This window comes from Dipodomys spectabilis, unplaced genomic scaffold (assembly GCF_019054845.1).
Source record: "Dipodomys spectabilis isolate Male_0828 unplaced genomic scaffold, ASM1905484v1 ptg000125l, whole genome shotgun sequence".
NCBI lineage: Eukaryota > Metazoa > Chordata > Mammalia > Rodentia > Heteromyidae > Dipodomys > Dipodomys spectabilis.
In genome coordinates, this window is record NW_024870802.1 from 612,400 (window position 1) to 633,092 (window position 20,693).

Below are 20,693 nucleotides of genomic sequence, written 5' to 3' on the forward strand. Positions count from 1 at the left end.
AACTGCTCTCACTAATCAACCATGTGTGCCGGTACCAAGGGATGGACTGTGTGTACAAGACTGAGCAACACACAGAGATGCCTATGAGTTAGAACGCTGTGAACACATGGCCCGCCTGGATCAACAGCTTCATCAGCCCCTCCACCCGCACATCCCTCCCAAAGATTCACATGCTGCATTTAAAGGAACATATAATGTATTGATTTCTCCTGTCCAGCTTTGGAAAGCTGAATGTTTTGGTGCTGTAAGCAATGCGAACCCTGAAACATGAGGAACCAATCAGAAAATCCTTCTTAGACTCCTTGCATCCTGCCGGGCTGTTGACCTTTCCTGATGGGGGCAAAGCATTCACTTTGAGGACAAAGCATAGTCCATTTGTGTGTGATGTTTCAGTAAGCCAGGGTCAAAGCAAGGAACCAAGTACCTAAAGCAAGCTTTTCTACTGGGTTGAGTGTTAAGTGTGAGCAATGTAGTCAAGCCCCTCTTTCCCTGGCTAATGTAAACCGCTTCCCACCTTACACAAAGGATGCCTCCTTCTCCTATTTCCTTTAAGTAAGCTCATAGATATCTGAAGTTGGGGAAACCTGATAATGAAGTAGGGGGTGATAATTTTACTGGACTTTCTTCTGGTTCCAAAGATGAAGCCCTAGTAGTTAAACTCCTTAAACAACCCTCCTAAATTTGTCCCCATTTCTACTGAAATATTCTAGAAGAAGAGCCTTGGATAAATATGCTTAGACACACTTCCTAATCTTAGAACATTTCTATGAGGTCTGGGGTACGGGCCCATTACTCAGTTGTCACTGGCATTTATTATCTGATAGTCACCTTACTGAAAAGGAGAATTGTTGCCTGTTGACAGCAGGCTTTCACAATGCCGAGTGACAGACAAGCTGCCTGGAAGGAGGGGCCAGAGGAGTGGTGGCCCAGCCCAGATGACAGAGTCTGTCCCAACCCTAGAATGTTATTTAGACCAAGTTTAGCTTGTAGAGTCCAGGTCTGGTTAATTGCCAGGGTAGCAAAGAATCGCATGTACCAGTATACACAGGAGTCAAAATGCATTCTTAGTCGGAGATCGAATTGCACATTGTAGAGATGTAATGGCTGTGATTAAGCTGCACACGTATGCTGGGAATGGCCTGTGTGGATGGCTAGTAAAATGTTGTTGGCCATAGTATCACTGACACCTCTCATCTGCTTGAAATACGGAACCATATTCTAAGATTCCAGCCACTGGGGGTCTTGTTCACCACAGGATAACTCCAAACCACAGAACTTTGCGGCAGTTCACAACAGACAGGAGCGTATCTGCAAACGCTCTTGTCTTCACAGATGTTTAATAAAGTAAAACTCTGGATCTGACGTGGCCCAGAATTTTCTTTCTTTTTCCTCATTGTGGGTTTGTAAGTGGGATTATAGAACAGTAGTGATCTACATGCACCTCAGGTGAGACCGGTTTTGGGGGTCCTTTTCTGGATGATATAAACGTTATTAACAAGACTGGCCTTTGCTGGGTACCAAAGCTCCCTGGCTGCCCACAGATTTCCCTCCCATGTGGGAACAAAGTGATCTGGCCAGAGAAGGCCGATATTCAGGGGGGGCAAATCCACGTACCCACACGAGTCACTTCAGAAGCAGAAGGCCAAAGGTGGCACCCTGCCCTCCAGCATCCTAGCAGGCATGCAAAACTGGCTGGCTTTCTTCCAGGCTCTAGAAGCTTCCAGATGGGCTGTGAGAGTGTCCCAGGAGTGGAAGAGGGGCAGAAATGGTGGTTGGTCCCATCTCTTGAAGTTCAGTTTCCTGAAAGTCGAGGTAGGGATGGCTGGGAGATAGCCTGTACCTGTATCAGAACATACGCCACTAGGCAGCTGGGCCTCAGTTTCTCTGTAAGGACAGCAGCTAGGGCTAGCCATCTGTAAGATCACGCAGTCACTCTCCATCTAGTTTATAGAGTAGCATGCTGATTTGAACCCAAGGAGTTGGAGACTCAGGACTCTTCCTCCCAGAGTCAGGTTTAGTTAAAAAGGAATGTGATTCAATATCCCCAGACACTGGGTTTCATTTTGATTTAGGGCTTCTTTATGTGTTCTGCACATCTGAAAAACAAAACCCCCCAAACCAGCCTTGCCTAATAGGAGACAGAAAGGGATGGGTGGAGGTGGAAGCTGCTAGCCCAGGGAAGTGCCTGAACTCTGGCCTCTCTCCCAGGCTCCCACTGGCCCCTCTGCTGGCCCCTTTAGCCTTTGGCCCGCTCAGACACCACCTCCCACCTCTCCGGCCGGGCCTGTTTCAGCCCATCGGCTTCCTCCAGCGGCCGGCCCAGGCCCTCCGGGCCCACACGGCAAGACGTAGGCACGGTGGCGGCTCAGGTGCCTGGCTCTGGACCACGCGTGAGTTCTGCTCAAGTCTGGGCTGTGACATTCACTCTCCTCCTCTGTCTGGGCTGGGGAGCCCTGCTTCCAGTTCTGATAGGGCAAATCCGGAAGGGGCGTGGCCACAGTGGGCGGGGCCCCGCGCCGGCCACGCCCACCCAGGGTGAGCTCACAAAGACCCGGCGAAGCCTGGGTCAGGAGGCCGGAGTGGAGGCGGGGCACAGGAGGCCCTGCCTGCGGTGATTGGGCCGCGCAGGTGAGGGGAGGCCGGGATGGAAGGGGTGCGGAGGAGAAAGTCCTGGTCCTCGCCTTCTGGGGCCTTCCCTGCCGCCTCTCAGGATCCCCATCTCGAAACTTCTCGCCTACTTTCTCCCCCGGACTCGGTCTCCGGTTCACCCCGGCCCTTGCCCCCGGCTTTCTGGGCCTCGCTCCGCCCCATCTGTAAAGCGGAAGTGCTCCCCCCAGGGAGCCGGGGTGAAGTGGGAGGCCTTGGTCCTGCTCCAGCGCCCGGCTGCCTCTGCCATCCCCCCGGGGGACGCGTGGGGACCGCGAGCCGTCCGTGCGCGCTCCCACTGCCGGCCCCGCAGCGCCCTCCGCACGCCCCGACCGCGCGGCCGCACCGCATCCGCCGCGGCCCTGAGGGCCCTGGGGTCCCTCCCAGCCAGAACTAACCTTGTTGTGGGGCTCTCGTGTGTACCCCAGGAGAGCAGCCCCGGAGTAATGTCAACGAAAATATCCCTGGATATTGCCAGGTGTTCTGGGGATGGAGGGAGCTGGTGGCAAAAATGACCACTAGAACCAGTTTCCACCCGGATTAAGAAAAGAGGAGGCGCACAGGGAGTATGGGTGCCTCAACTCTCCACCCACGAGGTTCACCCACGAGGTTGCCTATTCGTTTCTATATTACTCACCTCTAACACATTGCATAGTTCATGAAGGAGGGAGGGAGGGATGAATGGATGGGGGGAGGGACAGACAGACAAATGGATGAATGGATGGGCAGAAGCCTCCCAGGGACAGAAGACACTCCTGGTTGGTTGGTGATCCATACATCTGTTTTCTAAGATCCTGTTAAAGGTGATGGTCCACAGTCCCAGTCTCAAGGTCATTCTCTTCCCAGGGGCTTCTTGCACATGTGCAATGTGTTCTTGAAGCAGGGACTTCAGATGAGACTATTTCGTTCCTTCTTGCCATTGTTAACAGAAGGAGAGGGAAATCATGAAGCCTTCCAAGACCTTCATGAGAGAGCCGCCTGTCACACCAGGCTACAGTGGTAAGTGGTGATGCTCTGGAGACCTATGGTCCTCATTTCTGTCCCTGCCCTGGCCCACTGTCCATTTCTGTGGTGCTGACTGAGCCAGCACAGGTCCCCCAGCATTGAAGATATGCACCCACAGCACCCAGGGCTGCAGATGGCTGATAGCGAGGCTGGGACAAGGGGGAGACAGGACTGGCCAGGACGTGGTGTGGCATGCTAGCACTTACTCTGTGTGGAGTAAGTTTGGACCAAGAGGGACACAATGCTACAGGGGTAGACACAGCACATAAACTTGAGCCCTGTCCTTCTCAAGTTGGGTTTTCCCAAGTTTCCTTGTACTTACAATCTTATATTCCTTCCTGTGTCCCCTAAAGGGCAGGTAGCCAACTGCTTTGGCTTTCCAAGGAGTGTCCTTATTGTAATGCTGGAAGTCTTGTGTCCAGAAAAACTCCTAGTCCATGCTGAACTAGGAGCTAAAGGCTGTTCCTTCTCAGGCTTCTGGGCTACTGAGAACTTATTTTGTGTTCTACCTCTGTAGCACATCCTATGTCCCATGAGCAGGAGTGGGGAAGGTTGCCCTGGCTTACCCTAGTCCTACTAACAATAATTAAACTGGATGTGGGTTCTGACAAATTTAGATGGAGGTCTCTGATTGGCCATTGTCTACATGACTGTTAAATATCAACTTTTTTTTTTTTTTTTTGTCGGTCGTGGGGCTTGAACTCTGGGCCTGGGCGCTGTCCCTCAGCTCTTCAGCTCAAGGCGAGCGCTCTACCACTTGAGCTACAGCGCCACTTCCGGTTTTCTGGTGGTTTATTGGAGATAGGAGTCTCACGGTCTCTCCTGCCCGGGCTGGCTTTGAACCGCGATCCTCAGATCTCAGCCTCCTGAGTAGCTAGGATTACAGGCGTGAGCCACCAGCGCCCGGCAAATATCAACTTCTTAAGGAAAATTAAAGAAAAAAATCTTAAAGCTATTGTCACCAATTACCATAAAACTGAGCAGCTTAAAACAGAAGAAACAGAGTCCCCATTCTGGAGGCCCTAAGTGTGAAACCAAGGAGTTAACAGGGCCATGCTCGCTTCCAGTCTCTAGGGGAGAGTCTTTTCTTGCTCCTTCTAGTTTCTGGTGGCCCAGGTATCTCCTGGCCCATGGAAGCATTACTCTCTCAATGTTCCCATGACTTGTCCCAAGCTCCCTGACCCCCAAGAGTCTCATTTCTCCTGCAAGGACATCAGTCACTAGCTTTATAGCCCTCCCTAAACCTGGGACAATCCCACTTCTAGATACTCTATTATAACTCCGCAGTGCCACAGTCATCCAGAATTAAGATTTAAGATTAAGATATCTTAATGGTTAAGAGTGAAGCTATTTATCTGGGTTACCTAACACATCCCCATCATATGGGATGCATATGATTTTGTGGTCACCGAAGGAATCAACACTTAGATGCACTTTGAAATGTCTGTGTCTTCAGCAAGGCTTGATGTAGCAAAGCTTCATAGAGGTAGCCCACATCACTCTTGAGTGTGTGTGTGTGTGTGTGTGTGTGTGTGTGTGTGTGTATGAGATAGATAGGGGGAAGGAGGGAGAGGGAGAGAGAGAGCTAATATGCCCCTCTAGAAAATCTGTGTGGATTGAAGTAGACCCTGCAGAAAAGGGTTTCCATGGTCTTCTCCATATTGGATTGTCCACGGCTATGCAGAGACTGGGTAGCAGGTAGAGGATTTCAACACTGACAGAGTCCGCCGCTGATCTCATGTAGTGGGCTCAAGGGCTCTGGAGTGGGTGTGGGTGTGTGTACGCCACTTCGAACCAGAAGCCAGTTTTTCTTTGACAAAGGCAAAAACACTGGCCTCCTGTCCCCACAGATATTTATTTACTCACCCCATGGTTTAAAGCCAAGCTCTTAACCAGTTGTCCTCATTTTTGCTTTGAAAAAATGGTTCAATTGTGACAATGCTCTATAGTACTTAGGATTCAGCATCTAGTTTAAATAAATAGTTGTGTTTTACCCATACTAATTGTAATGATTACATGTTATTTTGTGGAAAATGGTGAAAATGTGTCCTCCAGTGGGCCTCACAGATAATGAATTTACCTTTTCGTGTAATAGGGTCCCTGCTTTTAATAAGCCTGCAATTTCTCTATGGTCCAGCAAGAAAGATCCCAAATTGCATTTGGGAAGTGTCAAGGAAAATACGCTTTCTCTCTTCAAAAAAAAAAAAAAAAGATGAATAATTTCAATTACTCCTCAGACTATCATTTCGGCCCATTAAATGCTTTCCCCATTTGCTACTCAGGCTGACATCGAGGGCTTTGCTATCAAAGAATATGACTGCCATCGCCTTTGTTGAAATAGGCCCTCCACCCCCAGCTCCAGGGTCATTTTCTTTTTCTTTTTTTTCCCCACCCGTCCATGGGAGAGACCAGTCACAGCGGGGAAAACCTCCCTGCTTGTATTAATGGCTGTGGGCAAACCCAGCATGGTTGGCTGAGCGGGAGAGCACGGGGTAGGCTGTGTGGCTGGGGTCTGGCACAGGCCCCCGTGCTCAGGTTGTGGTGCTATGGGGCGTTGCAGGCTTTGTGCCGTACCTCAGCTGCCAGGAAAGCTCCAGCCAGGACAACATGGACTACTGTATGAAAGCCTTCCAGGAGAAAACGCAGCGCCTTAAAGAAGACATGGATCGATTTCGCTACTCGGTGGCCACCAGTCAGAAACTGAAGCCCGTCTCTTCGGAGGAGACGGTCCTGCGGTCACTGCATGATTATGCCCGGCTCTATCACCCCATGACTCTAGGTATGGCCCACTCCCGAACTCCTGATCCTGGCCCCAGATGCAAACTGCAGCAGCAAACTGAGCAGCCACAGAAAGAGCAACATGTAGACAGCCTGGAGCCCCCAGGGCTCAGTGTCTTTACAGGAAGATGAATTCCTGGGGAGAGGGAGAGGAGTCCTGGGAACGCCAAGGGGAGGCCTGAAAGTACTGAGAGCCCCCAGGAAAGTGGTTTTCCAACATCGGCTTTGGGATTTGGATCACTTGTGAGCTTGCACGATGGTTGAGACTGTTATCCCCATTTTGGGGGAGAAGTGAGGTTTCTAGAGGAACTGTCACTTGGCTGAGATCACTTCCTAAAGTCAGCCCTGGGTTTGAATCCAGCCCCCCCCCCCCCATTTACTCATAGGAAGAGGTTTTACATCGAACAGGAAAAACCACGACAGATGATTATGGAATAATAATCACAGTGGTGATTTGGCCTAGATTATTTTACAATCTAATGTCCTGTAGGAAAAGTAACAGGATTGATTTCCTGTGCTTCGAGTACTATAGTTCTTGGAGTGCTTTTCAAGCAAATATAATTTTCAAGCGTTACAAAGAATCTGCACAAGTTTATGATTTATAGCCTAGCATTGTAACCACTTGCTGTGTGGGTGAATGTAAATTGCTTCCCCTCTCTGGGCTCCAGTTTCTTCATCTAGGGAAGGGAAGGATGGACCAGATGCTCCAAGGGTGTCTTCTAGCTTTGAGTTCTGAGGCTTGGTAGCTGCAGGGGGCAGTGGGGGCAGGAAATTCTCCAGGGTCAGCTAGCTGGCCAGTCCTAGTCAAGACCTGAAGGCACAGTCTAGGTGCTGAGTCTGATGTTCCATGCAAGTCTTCATCTGCTCCTCCACACATTGGAGGGAATTGTGGTACCCTGTGGTTGGTGAGAGAATTCAGTGAAATTAGACTTGGAAAGCCCTCCCCCCAAGTGATTGACATATACCTTCACCCAGTCATAGTTGCTTTCATTACCTGTGTAGACTTAGGGGTTTCTAGATCTCCTTTTGGAATGCTAACGAGCTTCTGCAGGCTGCCTGTTGGGTGTCTTTACAGATTACCAGTATTTGAAGAAACCTCTCCACGAGCCCCCCATCCCTGGCTGGGCGGGGTATCTACCTAGAGCCAAAGTCACTGAAATTGGCTGTGCCACAAGGTATACCGTCATGGCAAAACAGTGCTACGAGGATTTTCTGGATATCATAGAGCGGGATGCAAAGGCAAAACAGAAGACTTATGAGGAGTAAGTGTGGCTTCAAGTTGGACCCACAGAGGGCAGAGCACAGCTGAACTGGGTGAGGGTCCGTCTACCAGGTACTCCATCCACGCTGTAGGGATTATTTTGGGTCTGATTTGCTATTGTGTATTATAGGGCCTTCCCAGTATACAACCAAGCTCCAACGCCCACCTGCTGCTGCTGGTCCTTGCTGGGTTGCAGGGAAAGGGCTAGGAGTACAAACCAACAGGGCCAACTGTTCAGGCCCAAGATGCTGAGGGAGAGGGATGGCAGAGACATCAGGACACCCCATGAGTGGCTCGCACAGCCCTGCTGTTCCCTTCTTTAACATGGGAAAAGCCAGGCGCCCGTGGCTCACGCCTGTAATCCTAGCTACTCAGGAGGGTGAGATCGGAGGATCGTGGTTCAAAGCCAGCCCAGGCTGGAAAGTCTGTGAGACTCTTATCTCCAGTAAACCACCAGAAAACTGGAAGTGGTGCTGTGGCTTAAGTGGTAGAGTGCTCACCTTGAGCTGAAGAGCTCAGGGACAGCGCCCAGGCCCAGAGTTCAAGCCCCACGACTGACAAAACAAAATAGGAAAAAAAAAATCTTAGCCTTGGGTATAAGTTATAAGAATTAAACATATGGTGCTTGCTTAGGACCTCTGTGGGTCGTAGTAGTTCTTCTTCTTCTTCTTCTTTTATTATTATTATTATTATTAAAACCAGTAACTCTCACTTGGCTTTGGTCTCGCTTTAGAATGCGTAAGGTCATCACTGAAGTGCCTCCTAATCCGCTAGATGTTCAGCAGGAGGACCAGCTGCCACCGCTGTGCGCAGATCTCATCCTTTCTGGTAAGTTGGGGAGGGCTCGTCCTAACCACTGCTCTGCAGAGGGAGACAGAATGTGCACAGAGCCCTCTCTGCAGCTCACATTGGGATTTTTCCTCTTCAGGAGAAACCTGCCCTTCCCATGGGAGATCCCTGAGTAAGAACCCCAGAGTTCCAACAGGTGACTGTGCTAAGTGGCCCAATGTGACCTGCCACAAGAAGGTGAAGACCGACACAGAGGGTTAGAAGGGTGCAGCCTCCGGGGAGAGGTGGATCTCAGCAGGCCCAGAGGCCTGCCATGCTAGTAGCAGAATCAGCCCACACCCACTCCCTAGAGGGCAAAAAGGGAATTGAGGGACAAGTGTACTTGAACTCCTGTCTGTGCTGTTGGTAAGAACATGCCGTTAGTGATGGAGATTTTTGTGATCATGATGGAATAAAGAAGGTATCTGTTAGTCTGCTAATGGTGTTTGTGGGTTTTTTTTCCCCTAAGGTACATTTTTTTTTTCTTGCTGGTCATAGGGTTTGAACTTGGGGCCTGGATGCTGTCCCTGGGCATATTTGCTCAAGGCTAGCATTCTACCACTTTGAGCCACAGTGCCACTTCTGGTTTTCTGGTGGAAAGTGGAAATGTGTCACATACTTTCCTGCCTGGAATGGCTTTGAGCCACATTACTCAGATCTCAGCCTCCTGAGTAGCTAGGATTACAGGTGTGAGCCATCAGTACTTTTGACCTTGAGAAGTGCCAGGGTGCAGTCTCTTCTTCCTAACCTTGGACAACTGGCCCAGGTTCTTTGATGCCCTGGCCCAGTCTTCTAACCCGGCCATCTGCACCATATCCGGGGCCTGGCCTACTTCAACCCTTGGTTTTCAGGGTCCCAGTTCACAGGAAGCTCCAGCTGGAAGGCACAGATCTCCCAGCGTTCCAGAGATGCTCCCACAAAGTATTGGTGACATGTCTCATTACGGAGCCCAGGAGTTCAAAGCTGAGGTGTAGGCAGGGCCTCACTACCTCACTACTCTGCAGCCTGCCTCTTCCTAGCTGTGGTGATGGTGACACCTTTGGCGTTCCTTGCCAAATGACTGCTGTCTCTACCTTCCTCATCAGAAATCGGAAGCGGCTCCCGGGCGAGGGGGCCACGGACATCACAAAGCTCAAACATGAATGAAGCCAGGAGTTCAGCAGGCTTCTGTCAGGAGCGCTTTCCAAGGCAGGAATTGTGGTTCCCTCCTCCCCACCCCCAGGTCAGCTAGAGACCACAGAGAGAATGCAGAGCCTTGCTGAACGAAGGCTCCCACCTCCAGTGATATCAGCCCCACAAGCAGAACTTAGAATTTCCTTCATTTATCAATGTAACCAACAGACACAGGGGTCACCTCAGTCTTGCAGAAATAACAACTTCTTTTGCATCATTTGTTGCAAGCAGCTGGAAATATGAATACACATCTATGTATTTACAGTAGCTATTAGAGTTATTGTAGCCGGCTTTCCAACATAGTGCCATCCAATATAGGGGGAAAGAAACTCTAATATGGCTGTTTTCTTGATTTGTTTTATTTTATAATTGGACTGTAGACCCTGGAAAACATGATTTTGAGGAGAGGCCCACAGAGTTCACCAGCATGACCAAGGTATTCCAGAAATGGTAGAGAACCCTTGAAGTGCTTGGCACCAGTGGCTCAGGCCTGTTAACCTAGCTATTCAGGAGGCTGAGATCTGAGGATTGCAGTTCAAAGCCAGCCATAGCAGGAAAGTTCATGAGACTCTTATCCCTAATTAACCACCAAAAAAGCTGGGAGTAAAGCTGTGACTCAAGTGGTAGAGCATCAGCCTTGAGTAAAAAAGCCAAGAAGCAGTGCCTTGGCCCTGAGTTCAAGCCCCAGTACAGCACACAAAAAAGAGAGGAGCAATGACCAGGTAAAGAGTGAGTGTCCCGCAAAGCAGCAACCTCATCTCTACAGGACTCAGGGTCACAGTGCGCAGTATTACTTAAGAGTTGATGTATAATTGGGATCGATGAAGGGGAGAGGAATACCAGAACAGAGGGATGCAACACTTATTCATTGAGATTATTACAGAAAATGTCCCCAATCTCAAAAGAGAAAACCTCACCCACATAACAGAAGCATACAGAACACCTAGTAGAAAGGATTCTAGAAGACACACTTCTAGACACATTGTAGAAAACACACTGGACCTGAATTGCAAAGAGCTGATTTTAAATGCTGAAAAATCAAAGAAGGATATACTACAATGGAAACCAAGTTAGTATCACTGTGGATCTCTCGATACAAACCCTCAATGCCAGGAAAGCCTGGAAAAATACCATCCAGGTCCTGAAAACCAATAACTGCCAACCCAGACTGGTATAGCCAGCGAAATTAGCATTCACAATAGATGGAGAAACTAAAATTTTTAATAAAGAAAAATGAAAGGAATTCATGAACAAGAAGCCAGTATTAATACTAAAAATACTAAAAGGAGGTATATAACCTGAAGAAAATAATCAAGACCATGGAACCACATCAGACAGAAGCCTAATGGAGAGTTCACTTTGTTAATATGAAATGTTCTTCTTTGTTTTTTCTAATTGTAATTTGAAATATGTTTTATCTGATATTAGTATTACTACCCCAGCCTGTTTATGAGGGCCATTTGCTTGGAAGACTTGATTTCAGCCTTTCACTTGAATTATAGTTGATGTTTGAAAGCCTCAAGGGCATAGTTAAAGACAAGGAAAGACAGAGGAAAGGTTGCAGATTAGGTAAGCTAAGAAGACAGGATAACTAAGCAAGCTAGATTAGATTAGATTTGATGGAAAATAGAGTATTAGTAAAAAAAAATGCTGGTAAGTACCAATAAAGCCAATGACCTAAAGCAGTTTAAAGCATTACATCTCTTGGTAATTATACTAAGGTTCTCTGGATTTTCAGCCTTAGGAGATGCTGATCAAAGACAAGTAGTTCTTTGAACTATTTTTGTAATTATCAATCTAAAAGTGTACATTCTTCAAAGTACACCTACCTCAAACTTGGAACTAGTCAGTTCAATGGACTTTGTGTCTTGGCAGATACATATTTAATATCTGGGGACAATTTATCACAGCAAGTATACTTTCAGGTTGTTGGTGTTTTGCTGCTTGTATTTACTGAATTTGCATTTTTGTTGTTAGCTTTGTGTTATTTCACACACTCTTTTCACAGCCATGCATCAATAGCTTCAGAGATTTGTAGGGATATAAAATTTGAGACAGTAATGTTAATGAATTAGTTCAGAATTGCTAACACAAATGTAAACTGAGAAGAGCAATCCATTAAAAGGAAAAATTGCAAGAAGTGTGTACTATTGACAAGCCGAGTTTAAATGATTTGTTGCATTTGTTGTCTGAGATGGAAGTCTGTAAAGAGTAGCTTCAGGAACTGTGACGTTTTCTTCAATGACATTTCCACAGAAGATTTCAGGATATATTTAGTAAACTGAGGCTATGGATAAAAAAATTACTACCACAGACTCTGGGTCTAAATGCCTAGACTAAATGCTAAAGAGTTGTGTAAATTTGGAAAATAAATTAATTCTAAAAGTTTTAATTTACTCCCACCCATCCACCCTGCCCTCCCCCCCCACATACACACAAAACAAATTCTACACACATGAGCTGGAAAACAGTTAATATACTCTATTAATGTGATGGCAATTACTTATCAAATTGTGTGCCTCAAATATGTGCAGTGTGTATGTCTATGTATCAAGTTGTTGGAAGAAATAAGGAAATAAAAATATCATCTTCAAAAAAGAGTTGATGTTTTTGAAGGGAAAATATTTGATATAATACATGGATGGGACAGGCCATAAAATGTCTGTGAGCAACAAACCTAAGTGTGTACACACACCCGCCCACCCAATTGTGTTTTTCTTTAGTAAAACTGGGAGAAAGAAGCCTGTGATTCTAATAGTGGTTATTTAGACGATGATAATCGCTGTTTTTATTTGCTTTTTCTGATTTTCTCCAGCCAACAGGCATTGCTTTCATGGGGAAAAATGTAAAATTCCTTATTTGAATTAGTTTTTTTTGGAGAGTTTGTGTTGCATGGAAAAATCTCTCGTATCTCAAAAGAAGCGAATTCACAACCTCTTCAGGGGGCTGAGGCCCAGTTCAGTGTGTGTGTGTGTGTGTGTGTGTGTGTGTGTGTGTGTGTGTGTGAGTACTGGGGCTTGAACTCAGGGTGTTGCTCTCCTACTCAGCCAGGTTGTTGCTCTACCACTTGGACCATGCCTCCACTTTCAGCATAGGCTGGCTTCAAATCTCGATCCTCAGATCTCAGCCTCCTGAGGTAGCTAGGAATATAGGCATGAGCCACCTGTGTCTTTTTCTTTCCTTTTCCTGACGATTCTTAAATGTTGAATGAGTGATCCTATAATCCTGGAGAGGAAACTAGTACCCTTGCATTCAGCCCCTTGCATTCAGGGCCTTGCTGAGCCACTGAATCGCAACGATCCCCTTAGAGATGAGTGACAAGGGAGACCGTCTGCCTCGCCCCCTCCCCCACCCTCACAGAAGCCACAGTGTGCAGAGTTGAGGCACTTAAGGGCATTGAAGGTCTTTGCAATGAACTTCAGGGAGTGTCAGAACCCACACAACTTACCATTACCCTCATCTTGCTCTTCTCCTAAGGGCATGTCAGGCAGCAATATTTAAGTCTCCTTGACTAATTTGTTTTATGCCATCTTTTAAAACTACAGCTTGAGCTTTTAATCCAAAATCATAAAAAGAAAACCCCAAACCAAAAACAAAAAAACAACAGCCCAATGACAGAGGCCACGAGATCGAATAAAAGCAATTAAAAAATGCCTTAACAGTATCAAACTCTCCTGCAAGTTCATGGCTAAGATCACCAAGTTCAACACACAAATCTCTTACTCCTTTTGTGTAAGTAGTTCCGAATTGTAATTGTTCTCTCTAATCTTTCTCCTTTCTGTTTCTTCCTAGCCTGTAATTTCTAGAGCCTGTCTGTCTGCCCGGGGAGGTGTGGAGAGGTGATTTTACCGCTTGGCAAATTATCGTTATTAGCACAAGCTGCATCCATAATGAGCTCATTCTTGCCACGGAAAAACAATTCCATTACCTGATAAGACAAAACTCCCTGGGAAACCGGTCCCTTTGTTGGGCTAGTTTGGGCTCCATGGTGATTAGAGTGCTTCTTTGAGGGTCTCTTCTTTCTGGGTGGTAATTGACAGCTCCCTCCTGAGTCTTGGGTGAAGAGGCTCTGCCAGGGTTCTCTGTCTCTGGATCCCACGGTGCAGACCATGATGTTGTCTCTGAACAGATTTCCATGGCAGCTTTAACTTTGCTCACAGTCAGCTGTGAAGTATGCGGGCAGAAGGTAGACTCCCAGATTCCTGGGGTTCATATCTCAATTAAGCTTTTTTTCCCTTCTCTTTCAAATTTAGCTGTGTGACTCGAGATTGTTTTGTTAACCTCTCTGAACATCCAATTCCTACTACATATAGAATAAAAGAGCCTATGCAGTACCATGGATATAAAGGCTGGGGGAAAGTTTGGTAGGGAGTAGGGAATATAATTTGGTGGTGGAGTGCTTGCTTAGCATGCATCATGGGAAGAAGAGGAGAGGAAGAGGGGAAGGACAAGGGGAGGAAACAGAATCACACACAATAGGAGGCAGAGCCAGGCAGTCTGAGGCCTGGTCTGCGCCCGGAACCTTCGTGACATACTATGGGTCTTCTCTTGGCCGTTGCCACAGTAATACAAACTACTTGGAAGAGTGGAATTTTCACACTGATTGGGCTCAGGAAGGAAATGGAGGGATGTACAATCCCATACCTCTGTGCTAGAGGAGCTATTATGCTTGTGGGTGTATCAGAAATGCTGAGTGACCTTAAGCAGGAAACAACTGCTTCAGGTATCAACCTTCGGTTTTGAGTAGTACTAATATCTTCCTCAGGAAGTTTTATTTTGGAGGATTAAGCTACACAGCACACACAAAGGGCTTAAGGTGTCACAGCTTGCAGGCATAAAGCTCGCAAGTTTTCTGATTTCCTGCGACCAGGATTAAAAGCACTAGGAAGGAAGGAAGGATGGAGAGCACCATTCACTTTAGCTAGGTTTTTTTAGTTTTTTGGGTTTTTTTGTTTTGTTTTTGTTTTTTGTCGGTCATGGGGGCTGAAATCTGGGCCCAGGCAGTGTTCCTCAGCTCCTCAGCTCAAGGCTAGCACCCTACCATTTGAGCCACAGCTCCACTTCCAGCTTTTTTTTTGCTTATGTGGTGCTAAGGTATTGCACCCAGGGCCTCATGCATGCAAGGCAAGCGCTCTACCACTGAACCACCTTCCCAGACCCCGCACCATTCACTTTGAGCACAGGCTTGAGGTGGGATTAAGACTTGTCTCTCTGCCCTGCCCTGCCCTGCCACTTTGTTCCTCAGCCTCCACCCTATCTCAGCACTTGCAAGAGTTTGGGGTCTTGGCTCCTTCCTCCCCCGAAGGCCTCTGGATTCCTGGAGCAAATTCCTTCTCCTGAACATTCCCTGGTGTGCTGGGGCGCCGAACCTAGGGTGAGCACCACACAAGCGTGAGCTTCGCTTGGGCCAAGCTCACATGCAGGGGGGCCGCTGCCTGTCTGCCTTCTCAACAGCTGCTTTTTCAGCAGAGGGGGTGGGAAGGATAGAGAGGCTCCCAAAGCAAGCTCACTTTCCAGAAAAAAAAACAGAGGAGGCAGATACGTTTCAGATGCAAGTGAGGTGTGTCTATTTAGGACTTAAATAGAATTGGTCACCTAGCCTCCCCTGACCACATCGGGAAATAACCTCCAAGCCTGACAGAGCCAAGCACCAGCCTAGTGTCCCTCGGCCCTTGTTTCTACTAGGCACTCTACTGAAGGCCACACAAAGACATCCTCAGGGGCTTCTCTGGCTGTAGCTGCTGCTCTGCCCGCTACAGACTCAGACCCTGGCTCTGGGTCTGTCAGCTGGGAAGACCTCTTACCAATGCAAGTTAGCCTGAAACACCTCCATCTGCTTAAACTCCTCCAGTTTTATGAGCATAGTTACAAGTGTTGGACAATGGATGTCTAAGGACATTCCAGACAATTTTATAATGCTTGTATGTACTTGTCACATGTGTCGCTGAGAAGATTATTTTGCTTTTTTTTCTTCTTGTTTGCCTTGGTCTTTTCTTCTTAGCTACTTGTGAACAGAGCCAGCAAAAACAAAACAAAAAACAAAAAACAAACCCAAACCATTTCTATGACATTGGTTGTCACAAATGCAGCTTTCTGTTCAAGTGGCATCTCAGTTTCCTGCCTAGACACTCCTAACCCCCTTAGTAGGACATAAATCCTTGTAAGCTAGAGGTAGACCACATCTTCAAAGGGCCAGATCATATTTTAGCATCCACAGTATTTGCTCTCTGTCACAGCTACTTAATTCTGTCATCTGTTAGGGAAGTTGAGATAGGCAATATCTAAATGGCCACTGTGTTTCAATGAAACTTTATCAATAGACCTGGAAATTTGAAATGTCCATAGTTTCCTTGTATCATGAAATATTGTTCATTCCTGTAACTTTAAAGCAACCTAAAAGTGTGAAAGCTATTCTGTGAGCCTTAACTTACCAGCCACTGCTGTAAACCATGAATAAAGCCAAGAGTAGGGATAGATAGACTCTAGTTGCAAGCAATTTATTTTGCTAGAAATATGTATCAAGAAGACACCCCCTTGAGAGATACCTTTCCAGGAGGGCCCCAGGACCAAGACTTCATGCAGTCAGAGCTCTCTGCCAAGAGGGAGGGAAAAGAAGTCTGATGTGAAGCCTGAATTAGCCAGGAAAAGCCTGCAATGGCTTTTCTATTGCTTGAGAGAAAAGACAGACTCTCCCAAGCTTTTCAAACCCTGAATTAAAGTTAAAAATCTAATATAGAAGAAAATGAATGCCTAGAAATTAAATGTGCATGCTTGGCTTTTGTCATTAAGTTCTATCCCCAGTAACAACAGGGTTACCAAATTTATTCCCTTGGAGGGGAAATAAGGATGCCTTTTTAGAAATTTGATTTTGTTGTTTTATAAATTGTTTTAGCTTTGTGGATAGAACAAACTCTCATTTCTCATCCATGGCAAACAAAAGTAGAACATTAATGTGTTTAAGATCCAATCAAAGGCTCTCTGCCGAGTGGCATAATATTAAAAATAACAGAAAAATCAATTCAATTTTCTTCATTTTGAACATGATTTGTCACAAATAGCATTCTAATAGATAACACTGATTATATGTAATTTATATATACTGAGCATCACGGCTTGAACACAGTTGTCATTCTGGAACTTGACACGTACACAGGAGAACAATAAATGTCAACTGAAATATATACCAGTGAGAAAGAAATGGAATGCTGAAATCATGGTGTTGACACACTCTATACTTAAAAGTGATAATATGCCGTCTAAAGTAGCCTGGGTTTTCAAACAAGAACTCTTTTTTTATGTTGTCATTTAAAATATCTCCTATTTCTGAAGGTCAGGAATAAATGGCACTATTAGCATTAAAAGCTAGTAAAAAGAGAAAGCAATTTGTTATTCACTTAACATCACAGATATGAAATAGCTCCCCCCCACCCTGTGGAGGCTGAGAAGCTGCGATGAAGATGGCTGATTCCTGATGGATGACTTTCTTTGATCATACCTTGGTTGCTGTTAATATCTTGAGTCAGTAAAATCGCTAGGGAAGTATGCAGCCAGGGCCTGGGCAAGTTAGTGCCGTGAAATCAGGTGGTCTACACGACAGGGGTCTCCATTGGTCCAGCACGGTGATGCACAGGTCAGCATCAGCAGCATCATGGGGTTCAGGGCAATGATGCGGTCCTCAAGAGGAGCTGGAGGGATGTCCCTGTCATGCGTATCTCGGCAATGGTGGCAGAGAAGTAAGACTGGAAGCCAAGCGGAGATGTAGGGCCATCCTGGGAGGAGTCAGCCATCGAAGGCCGTTTGAGTCACTTTTCACCTGCCACAGGTCCTAGATGCCAAATATGGTAAAGCTCATCCACTAGGTTTCTGAGAAGCCTTCCCAGGTTCCCTGGAACTGGTCAATTTTTATCTTTCTCTTTTGACTCTGAATTAAAAAAACAAACAAACAAAAACCCCAAGCCAGGCACCGGTGGCTCATGTCTGTAATCCTTGCTACTGAGGAGGCTGAGATCTGAGGATCACGGTTCAAAGCTATCCCAGGCAGGAAAGTCCATGAGACTCTTATCTCCAATTAAACACCAGAAAATGGGAAGTGGTACTGTGGCTCAAGTGGCAGAGCACTAGCCTTGAGCTGAAGCGCTCAGGGACAGCACCCAGGCCAAGAGTTCAAGCCCCATAGCTGACAAAGAAACAACAAAAAAAAACCCAAAAAACCAAACTACACTTCCCTTCATATTGATAAACATCATTATAATTATCTACAATGAACAAAAATGAACTTTTAAAAAATATACATCAGCCAGGCGCCGTTGGCTCATGCCTGTAATCCTAGGTATTCAGGAGGCTGAGATCTGAGGATTGCGGTTCAAAACCAGCCTGGGCAGGAAAGTCTGTGAGACTCTATCTCTAATAAACCACTTAGAAAGCCGGAAGTGGCTCAGTGTCTCAAGTGGTAGAACACTAGCCTTGAGCTGAAGAGCTGAGGGACAGTGTTCAGGCACAGAGTTCAAGCCCAATGACCGACCAAAAAAAAAAAAATACTTCAAAGCATTTCACAATGAAAACTAAGCTTACTGGTCACTTAGGAGGCTTCTGAAAGGCTCTCTGGGCCAGGCTTTGCTATGTTGAGCCACATGTACCGTGAGTAGCAGCATTTTCAAATAAAACACAGACAAGCGCTCGCTTCTGTAGCCTGTCGTGTCTTCCCATCAGGCTTTTCTCACCACCAGTATATTTTGAGGCTACACTTAGGTTGGGACATTCAGGTTCATTTCTTTTCTTTGCTGAAGTTCTATCTTGGGTAACCTGATGATGCATTATTTTCTTGGTTTCATTTGTAATTCTCTGATTTCTAATGAGGCTGAATCTCAAATTATTTTTGTACACTGCTATGATTTGGCTGAGGTTTGTACTAGAAAGCCTAGTCCCCAGTATAGTGATGTTAAGAAGTGGGGTGCAGGGGAAAGGGATTAGATCATGGTAGGGGGCAGGCACTACCACTGGAAGGGATTTCTATCCGGTCCTGTGGGACTGGATTCGTTTCCATGGGGATGGATTGTTATAAATTGAGTTTGGCTTTCTTGGGTCTCTCTCATTATTTTTTCCTCACAAGTGTCTCTGCACAACCATGCTGTGACATAGCCACGCAGCCCTCACTAGATGCTGCGATCACGCTATCTAGACTATCCAACCAGCAGAATCATGAGATAAAAAGCCTTTGCTCTTCGTATGCTGCCCAGCATCAGGCATTCTGTTACAGCATTCTCTGTCTGGCTTGCCTAAGTATGTCCATTTTTTTTGTATCATGGTGTCCTTTTCTTTATGCATAGTGATTACCAGTCCTCTGTTGTGTTCTTTCAGGCATCTTAGATTGCAGCTTGTCTTGCCTCTTGCCTTCAGTGTCTTTATTACTCTTAAAGAATAACTCATGCCCGCTAGCCCTTCTTGATTCATTGATTGGCTGCTGATCCCATGCCAAGCACTGTGCTTCTGGCTTCGCATGCCTTATCTATTTAATCCTCACTGCCACCCTGTGTGGTTGAGCTCAGAGGAGTTAAGTGGCCAGCCGAGGGAGTACAAGTACAATGAGATAAAGCTGTGACTGAAGGCTGGCTCAGCCTTAATGCAGATCTGAGGGCTGAGCCTTCTACATGTATGAGAGTCCGCAGGAGCGAGGAGAAGGCTTGCATCATTGTAAACCCTTAGAAGGAAATGTGCTCGTGGTTCTCACCTTGGCTCTGTGTCTCCTGGGAGATTTGAGAATACTGGCACCTCGCTTCAGAAGTGGTGGGGTCTCTTTTAAAGCCCCACAGTGATTCTAGTATGAAGTGAGGGGCAAGGACTTCTGTGGCTTTGTCTAGGACATCTAGTAGGTCTCAGATAAGGGGTGATCTCATTACACTAGGCTAAGATTTTAAATGCTGTATAGGGCTTCAAGAAAAGGAAATTACAAAGTACCAAGAAAAGAGAAGGAATGGAAGGAAAGAGAAAGGGAAAGGGAGAGGGAGAAGGAGAGGGAAAAGGAAGGGAATGGAATGGAAGGAAGAGCCCCAGGTGTTGAGTTCAAGCCCTTTAGATCCATTATGGATTTGAGATGCCTCATGAAGGGGAAACTCCTTTTACCTTTATTCTCCAAAGCTTGGTGGATAAGACACCTGCAGTTCTCTTCAATACCAGCCATGCTGGCACTTGAAGCATGGTACAACTATGCTGGAACCTATTCTTGGTATTTGCTAAATGAAGCTATTTCTATAAGATCTAAAGTTACCACACTCCTCCCCCAGATCCAGCAAATGACACCCATCCACTGAGTCACTGGACCCTAGAAACTAGAATGCAGTTCTGCTGAGCGCATGTGGAAGGCTGAGCTGGAGACTAGGACGTCTGTGCTCCATGCTTCCTGAGGCCGGGTACATTCTTGAAAACTAATGGTGCAGGTTGGAGGCCGGGTCAACCTCAGAAAGGAAGGCTGGAAACCAGGCTTGGCTGCCTCAACTGGCCCTGACCAGCCTGAGCTCAGGCAGTTAGAGTCTCCTGCAAAGATGCTGGGGTATAGGCATTCAAATAGCTTCCAGGATGGACTGGGGCTCAGGTGGGCTGGGATAGGTCTGGGATAGGTACATGTCCTAGGTCTTTCCTCTGCCTTCCCATTTCCTCTTAGGCTGAGGGATAAATGGAGGGAAACATAGAAAAGAAAACATAGTCATCACACACCAAACACATCCACCCTCATTCATAATAGATGCAAACCACAGTTGAAGGATAAGCATTTATCAAATTGGCCAAAGGTTTGACAATATACATGTTGAGGAGCGTATAGAAGCGTTCTTACATTAACATTATTAGAGTAAGCCATATGAAAAGGTCAATGCTTGACATTTTTTTGCCCTGCAAAATTGGCAAGTTGACATAGTTGAACCTACTAAGTTATTTGATGGAGTATAAATTGGCACAATTGCTCCAAAGGAAAATTTGGCAATATTGATCATAAAATTCCACACACTTA

General features: G+C 46.4%; 1 protein-coding gene across 3 annotated transcripts; it reads left to right on the forward strand.

Annotated features, from left to right (window-relative positions):
• Positions 1-2,571: 2,571 nt before the first annotated feature.
• On the forward strand, positions 2,572-8,931 carry CUNH10orf82 (chromosome unknown C10orf82 homolog). 3 transcript variants are annotated; one of them, XM_042689622.1, is made up of 6 exons: positions 2,572-2,628; positions 3,576-3,645; positions 6,212-6,430; positions 7,505-7,691; positions 8,424-8,518; positions 8,619-8,931. In XM_042689622.1, the coding sequence occupies exons 2-6, from the start codon at positions 3,591-3,593 to the stop codon at positions 8,738-8,740; spliced, it is 678 nt and encodes a 225-aa protein (XP_042545556.1). In that variant the 5' UTR covers positions 2,572-2,628; positions 3,576-3,590; the 3' UTR covers positions 8,741-8,931. The 3 variants fall into 3 exon arrangements, with proteins under 3 accessions (XP_042545556.1, XP_042545559.1, XP_042545558.1); XM_042689624.1 differs by lacking the exon at positions 2,572-2,628 and adding an exon at positions 3,189-3,255; XM_042689625.1 differs by lacking the exons at positions 8,424-8,518; positions 8,619-8,931 and having other exon boundaries at positions 7,505-7,695.
• The last annotated feature ends 11,762 nt before the right edge of the window (positions 8,932-20,693 follow it).